The following is a 12,639-nucleotide window of genomic DNA, read 5'->3' as shown; positions in this document are numbered from 1 at the left end:
AGCTGTAAGAATAACGTCGGTAATATGTGTGACCTCATCGTCGACGCTGGGAAAGTGACGGTCATCGAATGACGCTAGAGACGAAAAAAGTGTCCAATCGGCTTGGGCAAACTTCCAGCGTCGCGGGCGCATATATGGCTGTTGAGGCTGCAGTCTAAGGACACATGGAAAGTGGTCACTCGAGTGTGTATCATCAAGGGCGAACCATTCGAAGCGCCGAGCTAGCGGAACAGTACCGACCGCAAGGTCCAAATGAGACAAATTTGTCGTGGAGGCAGACAAAAATGTAGGAACCCCAGTGTTGAGGCAAACTAGATCTGCTTGGTGGAAGACGTCTAGCAATAGTGAGCCACGTGGACAAGGATGTGGAGATCCCCAAAGCGGGTGGTGGGCATTGAAGTCCCCAACCAGCAAATATGGGGGTGGAAGCTGACCAAGAAGATGAAGGAGATCAGCTCGTGCCATTGGTGTGGACGATGGAATGTACACAGTACAAAGAGAGAACGTGTATCCAGAAAAGGAAAGACGGACGGCGACAGCTTGGAAGGAAGTGTTTAAATGGATTGGGTGATAATGGAGAGTTTCATGGAGAAGAATCATGAGTCCTCCATGTGCTGGAGTGCCTTCAACAGAGGGGAGATCTTCCGGACGGACTGAAAATGAGGGAGAACAAAGCGGCCATGGGGACGCAGCTTTGTTTCCTGAAGACAGAAGATGACCGGCGAGTAGGATTGTAAGAGGATCGACAATTCATCCCGATTGGCCCGAATACCGCGGATATTCCAGTGGATAATGGACATAGGGTGAACAGAAAATGGAGGAATGTGACTAAGGTCGCTGTCAACTCAACGACTGCTCGGAGCTTGCGACTGACAGCATGGAATGGCATTCAGCCGAAGGCAGAAGATCCTGATCCATAGGTTGGTCAGGAGCAGCTCCTGCCACCAGCGACTGGCCGGTTGATCGGCCGCCAGCAGTGCGCCTCGGCGACACAGAAGACGGCCGAGGGCGATTTCCGCCAGGTGGTGCTGTAGATGGGACACGCCTTGGCGGAGAAGGATAGGAACTGGGTTTCTTTGTAGCCTTCTTGGAAGTATGATGTTTAGAGGAAGGAGGAACCGATGGTTGTGAAGTTGGGGTACGTAAAAACTCTTCACGAGTATGCTCTTTTTTCGAAGTCTTGGTGTCTGACTTTTGGGCTCGAGATTTAGCAGAACTCGACGAAGGGTGACCCAGAGAGTGGGCAGGCGAAAGTGGTGAGGTTGAACGGGCGATCTTTGCGCTGGCCGATATGACGACGTGGCACTAAAGGTGAGGTCGCAAGTCTGCGTGGCCGCCTCCTTTGTTGGCCGAGGAGAAGCAAGGACAGTGCTGTATTTTCCTTTCTGAGGCACGGTCGGCTGTCGACTGGCGAATAATTTTCGAGCAGCAAAGGTCGACACCTTTTCCCTCACCCTAATTTCCTGGATGAGCTTTTCGTCCTTAAAAACGGGACAATCTCGAGAGGAAGCGGCGTGGTCACCCATACAGTTGATGCAGCGAGGGGATGGAGGTGGACAAGCACCCTCATGGGCATCCCTGCCACACGTAACACATTTGGCCGGATTGGAACAGGACTGGCTGGTGTGATTGAACCGCTGGCACCGATAGCAACGCGTAGGGTTTGGGACGTAAGGGCGAACGGAAATTATCTCATAGCCTGCTTTGATTTTCGATGGGAGTTGAACTTTGTCAAATGTCAAGAAGACAGTGCGGGTTGGAATGATGTTCGTGTCAACCCTTTTCGTAACCCTATGAACAGCCGTTACGCCCTGGTCAGACAGGTAGTGCTGAATTTCTTCGTCAGACAGGCCATCGAGGGAGCGAGTATAAACGTCTCCACGCGAGGAATTTAAGGTACGGTGCGGTTCCACCCGGACAGGGAAAGTGTGTAGTAGTGAGGTACGCAGCAATTTTTGTGCCTGGAGGGCACTGACTGTTTCTAACAACAGGGTGCCATTCCGTAATCTGGAACAAGACTTTACAGGACCTGCAATTGCGTCGACACCTTTCTGAATAATGAAAGGGTTGACTGTGGAGAAGTCGTGACCTTCGTCAGACTGAGAAACAACAAGGAACTGTGCAACGATGGAAGAACTGACTGTGGTTGAGACTCAGTGAACTTACGTTTGTGAGCAGACATAGTGGAAGGTGAGGAAACCATTGCGGAAGAATCCCCCATGATTACCGGCTTCTCCGATGGCGCGCTCCTCCCTTGTGGGGGCCCTCTCTGAGGGCACTCGCGCCTTAGGTGATTGTTCACACCTCAGGTCACACCTCCCGACAAACGGACGGAGGGACCAAACGGCACTTTCGGAAGGTATCAGCTCGGGTAATCACCCCTCCCTGGGCCTGGCCGTTACCAGGGGGTACGTACGTGTCCTACCTGTCTACCCGGGGCGGGGAATTACGCGTTACCCCGTCACCGGCTACGGATGGAAGTGCGTGGGTCGGCCTTCAGACACGCACAGGGAGGAAGAAAGAGAAAGGGAAAGGAAAGAAGAGGTCTCAAACGCCGCAGCAGAGAAAAGGGTAGAGAGAAGAGGTAAGGAAAAGAGAAGGACAAAGGAAGGATGAAGACTTATAAGCAAGGAAGGCGAAGAATGTGGTACATTTACAAGCGTCCGTCTCCAGACGTAGGCACAAACCAGACCCCCAGAGGGGGAGAAAGGAAAGGAAAGAGGCGGAGGTGAGGGGGGGAGGCGAAGAGGGGGGATGGGGAAGGATGCGGAAAGGGAAGGTATGCAGCCCGGAAAGGAAGGAAGGCCACATCAGCTCGGGGTCCCGTGCTCGCTACACACGTATCCTCAAAAGAGTTGTGGATCCCCTGGGGGGGAGCACGAGGTTGCAGACCACTTAAATTGCGCTAATCGAGTGAAAGAGTTTGCGCAAACCGAAGTCAGGCAGGTACGATTTGTATAGCCTTTTTTTTCTTTTTTTTTTCTTGCTTTTTAAAGTTCAGTTGCTTAGTTCTTTACCGGGTTGTTTTTTATTTTGTTCGATGCAAAATAAATTGTTCAAAGCAAATTAACATGTAAATTTTAAATAGTGCTGTAATTTTACTTTGTTTTCCGCAGAATACATTATTATCGATAGACAAACGTAAAAAGATGTTCATTCACGGTAACCGTAAATGCCAACGGTTTATTAAAATTATTTTTAAGAGCTAGCTTTGTTTAAATCATATGGCGAACTTTTCAAGTCAAGATTCCACACACACCAAAAAAGAGATAGATTTTCACATTACACAAACTTTTTGTTTGTGTGTAAAACCAGTCTCTCCTCGAGTTAGCGACGGACACGCTGCTAGTAGATTAGTTAGCCCGGCCGCCGCTGCACGGTGCTGGAGTAGCCGCAGCATAGAAGCGGTAGGCGCCGGCGGTAAGTGGCGTCAGTAGGCGGTCACCAGGCAGAGGCGATGGTGCTGTGGCGGCGATTCGTCATCGTACTCGGCAGCAGGGCCGCGGCGAGGCAGTGAGTACTCAAACATCCGCGCTCACACGCTCCTTCTGCTTGTGTCCCGTCCTAAGCAAATTATTCTGATCTGGAAGTGAACCGGCCTTTGGACTTGTTTTATATCTAAATGGTACTTTTCCGGATACGGAGCCTTTATCGAAACTTTATCCACGTAGTCCCATCTACAGCCCCTTGACGTCCGTAGTAGGAATTGTGAAACACTTGTGTATAGGCGCCAGGTCGCTGCCATCCGCGGTGGCGTGGCTTTTATTTTAGCAGTCAACATCTCTCTCTGTGGGCTCCCGTAATTCACAGCACGTACGACCTTTCTTCTTCTTGCAGAACTGATAAGATTATTTTGTGCCGAGTGCTGATAAAATTCTGCTTATTTAAGTCGCATTCATTGACGTAATTTCAGCTGCCTTTCTGTCTTCATGAGGTACATTCCACTTACTGCTCAAGCAGGAAAGCTTTACGGAGAAAAACAGTTTTGAATTAATATTTCTTGCGGCGCAGGATATTTCCGTAGTCTGTCCACGAGAAGCTTGTCATTTGAAACATCATATTGTACCTGTTTATGCTTCGCTGCAGACATTCAGTAGTGCGGTGGTAAGGGATACTTGCAAGGCCAGTATCTAACAGGAAAGTGGATTGGAAGGAATGATATGCAGTTCCTGATCATTCGACTTCGAGATTTTGTCCTATGTTAAATTCAGACTTTTGGAGAATTGGTAGATATGTACCGGAAATGGCACTCTCTGCTTTTCATATTCTCCTGCCGCTCTGATCCTCCAAAAAAGCCTATACTCAGCACGCCGTCATCTGTACTAGTATCAGTCGTACTGAAAATAAAACGCTTCTAGCACTTAGAGAACGTAAGACGTTAATGAAAACAAACTTTTCCAAGGAGTTTATCCATCGGAGTCGTGCGTTATGCCACAAGGCTCAAGTGATTTTCTTTTTCTGTTGTCCCTCCCTAAAAAAAAAAAAAAAAAAAAAAAAAAAATTAAAACTTTACTACACGGATCATAGGACCTCAGGCTCTCCGCCCTCGCAGAATTTGTAGCCGTGACGCATAAAGATGATGCAAAAATTCCTGTGTACAAATGAAATCTTACACCTCACTTGTGAGCGAAAGAGATGCTTTCTGCAACAGTATTAGCTGAATCATTCGCAGGTGGCGGCAACACAACACACCCAACAGTAGTAAGGCCTCCGTAGGGCGAACGCCAAATCCAGAGGTGTGTGTGCTGGACTCCTGCTGTTTAGCAACCAGAGACCAACAAAACTATATACTCCGTAAAATGCGTCCACTATCATCAACCTATAAAAACTGGATCTACACTCTTACAGTAGCAACACGATCGATGCATTTGTTCCATCATTTTATGACGGCATATGAATTTATTTAGAGATTTTATAGGAAATTATTCACTCCCTGGATCGCAAAAAATTTAAAACATTGAATTTGGTGAGTAGTTTCGGTTCTTCACCCGACCATCCTCAGATCTGTAAGAAAAAGCAGAAACAGAAAAATGTTGTAGGTAAATTGTCTTATACCGAGGTGACAAGTGATAGGGTAGCGATATGTATACAGGGTGGGCCATCTCAAGTTTCGGATGAGATTATCTCGAAAACTATAAATCGGGTAAAAATAGTGGGTAAGACAAGTTCGTAAGCTCACAGGGGACACCAAAAGATACTACACGTGACCTCCAGCCTCCACCCCCTTGGGTGGGGCAGGGTGCAACTTTTAAATCTTGAATGGAAAACCCCATTTTTTGTTGCAGATTCGGATTCTCCATAAAAAGGAATCAAGTTTTGTCTGAAACATTTTTAAACCATTGACAGATGGCGCTGAAACCGAGAAAAAAGTAAAATTGGGGAAGAACTCTGATTTATTTGGAATTATCCGAGAAAGACGCATCAAATCGATAAAAAATGTGGGCAAATTCTTTTGTTACGCCAAATTAAGCTATTTTTGTACAAAATGTGCTGTATCCTACTTTTAGCGATATCCAGGAACGTAGAATGTTACCATCCCGTGGTATGGCAACACACGCTCTTCGAATGCGTTGCTCCATATCGTTTCGGGTTGTGGGCTGTCTTTCATAAACAATATATTTTAAATAGCCCCACAAGAAAAAATCAGGAGATATTAGGTCTGGTGAACGTGGTTGTGTGTTTATGCCGATTTATTCCATTATTTGTAATGAAACTGTTTGCATCTTAGTACTGCTGGTTTAAAATCAATCTTCTCTCGCTAGTATAGCCAGCACTTCATTAGAGTTCTCTCTCACATGGGAATGGTATGCATATTACGTTTATTACTTATTACGTGCACCAAAATTTTATGGCGTTATTGTGATAAACCGATTAATTTCGTTGATTGTAATTAAATTTTTTGCTTCTTTTACCCCTCTAGACTTAAAATCACTTTCTCTTTGGTAAAGCCAGCACTTTTTGGGGTTCTCTCGTCTGAGAATGGTGTTTATTTACGTTTGTCACTTCCCTATTTTTGTAACGCCATAAAATTATGGTGCACGTCCACGTAGCTGTTTTACCTTTCTTACGTCGTACCAATACATGCAGGTGATGTTGTCTAGCTTTACTGTGTGCATTACACTATGCCTTTACACTTCCTAGAAATGTGTATATTCTTGAAGACTGTCAGTATTCATGAAGCAGTTTTGTTTTTGCTCGTTCTTTCAGATCTTAGGATGGCTGAGCGAAAAAACGGAAACTAGTTATCAAACTTAATGTTGTATATTGTTTGCAATCCAGATAACTAATGTTTTGTATACATCTTTTAATTTTTTTGAAATTGCGTAAGATCGCTGTTCTGTTTGGTGATAATGTCTGGTATTACTAGTATACGAAATATTCATCTATACAGTTTCTTCGAATTGGGGTGCCCAGCCTATATATAGTTATTAGAAGCTGTTGTACCTTTGTCTGTAATAGGCAAAAGTCTGTAAAGTCGGCCGATTTCAGCCCCAATGATCATTTTTGAATCATCAATACGTGCTGGTAGTTCATACATTTGCACGTCATTTCCAAATTAAGTATGCATGCAAGAGTTCTTTGCATAGGTTCTGAAGTTACTTTAGCGGTAAACAGTGCGTTGCCACACTGTTACTTACACACTTATCGTGGCGAGGAAGCATTCCAATAAGTCACAGAGCGATTAGTCAGTGTATAAAATACAATATGGGTTCGTGGTAATTCGGCACCTGACGGCCTTGAACTGCTTAGTTCACTGGGAGGTTGCAAATGGGACGAATAGAAAGATTTGGCAGGAAACTGCGCTTATCTAAAAAAGATACATTCCGCCGAAACAGCAATGACTGAAAACTGCCGCAGCCTTCGGCGAAGTTGCAGAAAGAAGATACTGACGGGCGTAGTTGCTCAACAGTGTTACTTTTATCTGAACTTGTGATACCGTGACCTCATAAATCAGTGACGTTTTTGTATCCACTTAGCAGCGCTTACTTTTGTCAGATCTTGACTGACGAATCCTGATCGTGAACCATAAGGAACAAAGGATGCGGGAATCCATCACCTGAACTTTCAGAACAATGTCTGAATGTAAGTCATAAACCAAACACATAACTGTATACTGTAATGTTGTTGCATTAATTTGTGGTGTAAGCGGTGCTGATATTCAAGACCGTAAAAGTGGGTTAAAAGCTGTTAGCTTTCTGAGGAAGTTAACCTTGCATTACTGCGCAACTGTTTCACCAGGTATCCAGTCTAGCTTACCAAAATCCCAACCAGACTAACATTAATTATAATATTTAGTACTCATCTTACGATAACCGGTGATTATATATATATATATATATATATATATATATATATATATATATATATATATATATATATATAAAGAAATAAATCAGTTTATATTTGGACATTTATTTTAACATTGATCATTGTTCCGTTAAAATTTCAGCATATCAAACTTGATTCATAACTAAACTGGTGCCTTATTTAGGATTGTGTAAATGTGAGTTTGTAATCTTACGGAACACATCAAATAGGGAGCCAACATTGGGAGACTACATACAACACTGCATTCATAAAATAACACACGAAGAACGCTGAAACATATGCAAGAGGAAATTAACCACAACCAACCAATTCAATTTTCACCCAAAGAAGTTACGTTCGTGGCGCAACCCTGTCCGTCATGAAATTACCACACACTGGTATACTCAATTCATACTAACTCTCTGTGAAATCTTCCCGAAAAGAATAGCTGAGGGCTACTTTGATGATTACACCACATGCTTCATGTGGTCAACTTGGTTTACATAAAGAGTGTAACTCCACAATAATTCTGATAATTAAAATAAATTACATCGAAACGCAATTTACAAAAGAAAAACCTCTAACTGGTTACTATTGTCTTACTATTAACCTGATGGGTCAAACAATTGTATAAGCGCGTGGTACTGGTATCACAAAGTACACCCCACGTGGGTCGAACATAAAGAAAAGTTGCTATATTGAAACATATTTTCAAGACGAGACGCTATAATCTCATGCACATTCGCATTTAAAATTGATGATCTTAGAGTTACTGTTCAACACGTGGTTCCACTTTACTCACAAAGTAGTGACAAAGCAACTACCGGAAGATATTCTGAACTTCACACTCGAATTTCACTGCGTTGCAATTTAAGATAACATTAGATATTTTAGAGCTAAACCTGAAATAAAGGTGATTAAATTTTCAGTTAGGCTGAACTTAAGAAATCCATTGTCCTACGGACTTAGCAGACACGCGCTTAGCCGGAGATCTTACCACTTCAGACGCTTGCCGCGGACAGACTGACTTGGGCTCCTACCGAGCGCGCTTAACAGATACAAACGGAAGTGACCAGAGAGGCAGCTTCCAACACCAACATGACAAGGGATGGACAAGACCATACTAAGAATAGAAACCTCTCTGCTTTCACAAAGCGTAGCTACCTGTTCCGACGTTGGTCCTACTGTACTCTAGCAGACAGGCTTGCCTGCTACCATCAAGCATTCAACTAGAAATACATTTGCTCATTCATCCTCTCAGACAGAAGGGAAGGGGGATGACAGTATCTTATCATATACAGTATATAAAAGAAAGCGGATGTAGGTTCCGTATGAGACTGTGTGACATGAATTACATATAAACTGTGTTTTAAAGTGTAGTAGTGTGACAGGTCGTTCTTGTTTATGTGTAAAACTAACACGTTTCACTGCTCAGTCTCCTCCCAGATAGTCAGAAACACCACAGTAAATTTAGAAGAGGAATTCATGCCGTAAATAACAGATTTAAGAAATTAACATGAAAGGAAACCAACAGAGACCTTTCAATACTAACCATTCATTAAATTTCGTTTTCTCAGAAAAATATCTTCTGAAAGTTGAATTTGGCACGGTATTGAAAACAATATCTTAATGAACTATTATTTGTCTCATCAGAAAGTGACATGAGGGATTTCCGTCCCGAAATACGATAACAGAGAGGCAGTAAACATCAGTCGAAAATTCATAGCGCGCTGAATACTGATGTCTGGGCTTTTGCTGTGATGTTTCCATGGTAAACAGTGGAGCACTGTGCTAGCTTTAGAAAAATACTGACATTAGCTGGTGTAGTTGCGACATGGCTGTAGTGGCTGAGGAAAGCTACTGGAATTTTAATCTTACTCTGGACGGCTGGACTGGGACCTGAACTGTGCTCCTCCCGAATACGGTTTCAGTTTGGGTTACATGATAGATTCTCATCGTCACAGACTCATAGATTTTCGTGGATGTGGAACATGCCAGAGAACATTCATCTGTCATCTGCAAACCGACTGCTGATGCATGGCGGAAAGGACATCAAGTTCATTAGAGACGAATCACACGATCGAATTGAAGGCACAATGGGGAGAAAAACGGGCAGACTCCCTTTCAGAGGAACAATCGCAGCATTTGCCTTAAGCGATTTAGCGAAACTACGGAAAATAAAAATCTGAGTGGCTGAGCAGGGATCTGAACCGCTGTCCTCTCGAATATGCGTCCAGCGTCTTAACCTCGCACTGTTTCCTGATCCGTTCATGGAAAGAAAGGTTGTCTGCGTACGTGTGTGTCTCTTAATGTTTCTCTTTTCGAGTTTAATCGAGGTATAATTTAGGCTGTAGTGGCCCATGTGGCTCGTATCGCGCAGTGGACTTCGGGGGATTTGCAGAAAGTCTCCACGTCGCATAGCGTCTCTTGCGGCATCACCCACTTCAGCCTATCGGGTGTTACGGTAAAGCTTTCGTGCAGAGTAAACAAGTCCATGACGGAACGCAGAGCTAGTCTTCGAATTTTCCCTCGCTCTTTGGTTCATCCCACTTAGTAGGGGTTCCACATCGACGAATAGTACCCAAAAATTGGCCGAAGAAATATTCCGCAAGCTTGTTCCTGTTGGCTAGCTTACACATCCTTAGAACGTTTCTGATACGTAAGGGAAGCACCCTACCTCGAAACTGAATCAAAAGATTTTTAAATATAGAGACGTGTTTGTTCTACTACCAATCGCGGCCATTTTTCTGTAAAACTCTGCAGTTGTACACATTCGATGTCTGAGGTAAGTCGCTGAAGAAACGGTTCGGTGTAACAGACAACTACTACAAGCCGATTCACAAGAGTCGTAAATGAAGTGTCATAGCGCATAAAGCTAAACATTTTTTGTTCCATGGAGTACCGTGTGAACTATCGGATGCCTGGAACGTGCTGTCACGATATTTCGAGGCAGTCATCTGGTCGTCTTCACGTGTATACCTATGGCAGTACAGAACTCAAGCTGGCAGGAGATTTCGTCAAAATATCGTGGCCGAGCGGTCTGTCGCGCCATGTAACGGATTGCGCGGTCCCTCCCGCCGGAGGTTAGTCCTCCCACGTGTGTGTGTGTGTGTGTGTGTGTGTGTGTGTGTGTGTGTGTGTGTGTGTAAGTCCAGGGACCGATGACCTCAGCAGTTTGGTCCCTTAGGAATTTATACCGTGGCAACATACGGTAGTTCAGTCGAAATTTTATCGAACAGCGTATACGGCGGAGAGTTTTAAATTTCACCTCAGCTAGACATTTGCTTGAAACCGTAATCCCTTAGGAATTTATACCGTGGCAACATACGGTAGTTCAGTCGAAATTTTATCGAACAGCGTATACGGCGGAGAGTTTTAAATTTCACCTCAGCTAGACATTTGCTTGAAACCGTATGCACTCGTTCGCAAACGAAGCACGCAGAAGACGTGGTTGGATGTCAGTGTAACTTCGTGCACGTGCATACCATCGGCGAGTGTGTAAGATTACAGTTGCAACTCTGTCGCAAGTAGAACGCTCACCAGAGTGAGTTAGTTCCGTTCGTCCTTACTACTGTTGCCAGGCCTGGCATGGTATACAAGGAGCGTGAAAGGCATCACACGTTCAGAGATCGGATGCCGGCAGCATACGAACTAGGGAGTCACGGTGGCAGGTGGAGGCTGCCGGTAACTCCACAGCATAAACGGCCGCGTCTTGACTGGGGAGCGCGGACTGATGATTAATGGCGTTCACATTGTGTTCAGTAATAAATCGTGGTTTTGCACGACCCCCAGATGACCATCGCCAGCGATTATGGGGATCTGCCGAAGTCTGTCTTCCAATGTTTAGGAGTGCCTTGGTGGTATTACTGCTAGAGTCACGACGCGGAGATCCATTCGGTGTGACTTCAGGGGACGGTTGGCAGTGATACAGGGAACTCTCATGGCACGACAGTAAGTCAAAGACATCCTGCGTCCTCGTGTTACCTCCCACGTGACAATCGTGGCGCCATTTTTCGACAGGACACTGTTCGCACACACATTACACGTGCCTGAACGACCTGAGTGATGCTGAGGCACTCCCACGGCCAACAAGACCCCCCCGGATGAGTCCCAGATGGAACGTTTCGGGCCAGCTCTGATGTAAAATCCGTCCCAGCGTCAGTATCCGGGATACTGGAGACCACTGAAAACAGCTGCGGGCTGGCTTGCCTCAAGAGAGGACGCGACCTGGACAGCTTTCCCAAATGAATCCGTGCACGCATCCAGGCACGATCAGGTGCAACGTCATACTGCCAAGTGGACTCTTACTGCCGAGTTCTTCGAAAATTCGACTCGACTTTGTCGTCACTGAAATAAAGTGACATACCCTCTGTATCAGTGTAGTTTTATTTTGTTTCCTCCGCTTCCGCCAGGTGCTCCACTTTTTGTCAGGCGGTATATTTCAGCTTTTTTTGGAAGCTATTTCCTCTCTACTGCCAATCTCCATTTTGTGCCCAACTTATTTCCACACCTTCATTTAATTTGCAAAATAGCAACACTTGTCTAATTTTAGTGCCTCTTTTCCTAATCTGGTTCTCTCAGCATAGCCTTATTTAATTAGACTAAATTTAATTAATCATTTTTTACTTTTAAAAGCTTACTTATCCCTTAAATTCGTATCACTGTGGGGTTGTTCCTGACTGTACGAGAGTGGTGGGAATGGTACGACACTGAACACTCTCTCGAGGGGACGATGGTTCAAACCCCTGTCTGGCCATCCGCATGAGGTTTTTCCACGATTTCTCTTTATTGCTTCAGTCAAATGCCTGATGATTGCGTTCCTCAATCCATCCTCAGTTCTCTAACGATGCCGACGCCGACAATACGTTAAACCTTAATATTTCTCCCAGCCTTTTTCTGACTGGAAGCGGACTGCATCCCGGAGAGAACAAAATCTATCGTGGGATAGCTCATCACAAAACTATACACGGTCCTCAGATGTCAGTGCAGCACACCAAATCAATTCACACCAGCTGCTACTCTGAACCAACGGATTTCTTAATTATTTCACAAACTCCCCCTGTCTGCTTCACTCTGCTATTCACGGATCGCCGTATGTGAATGAAAAAAATAGCGATGGATGGTATTATGTGAAACTTTAATGGTTTGCAAAGTTATTTATGTTCGTGAATTACTGTTGACTATTACGTTATAGTCACTTGCTATTCTCTTAACTAGATGAGTGGAGTCTCAACAGCTAGTGTAATAGCCAGGCAATTCACCGTGGAGGTCATCCGCTGTAAGGACTTTGACCGTCAACTCGAGCCGAAGGAAGATCTCGCAAGTACAGTG

General features: G+C 44.6%; 1 protein-coding gene across 3 annotated transcripts in view; it reads left to right on the top strand.

Annotated features, from left to right (window-relative positions):
- Positions 1 to 3,377: 3,377 nt before the first annotated feature.
- LOC126194978 (medium-chain acyl-CoA ligase ACSF2, mitochondrial-like) overlaps positions 3,378 to 12,639 on the top strand; it is a 452,087-nt gene continuing 442,825 nt past the window's right edge. For 2 of the 3 annotated variants that reach the window (XM_049933391.1, XM_049933389.1), the window contains exon 1: positions 3,378 to 3,513. In XM_049933391.1, the coding sequence (XP_049789348.1) occupies positions 3,458 to 3,513 (56 nt within the window). In that variant the 5' untranslated portion in view covers positions 3,378 to 3,457. The remainder of the gene's footprint in view (positions 3,514 to 12,639) is intronic. The other variant, XM_049933390.1, reaches the window with a different exon arrangement.

Source organism: Schistocerca nitens, chromosome 7 (assembly GCF_023898315.1).
Source record: "Schistocerca nitens isolate TAMUIC-IGC-003100 chromosome 7, iqSchNite1.1, whole genome shotgun sequence".
Lineage (NCBI taxonomy): Eukaryota > Metazoa > Arthropoda > Insecta > Orthoptera > Acrididae > Schistocerca > Schistocerca nitens.
This window is presented reverse-complemented; position numbering and strand designations above follow the sequence as displayed.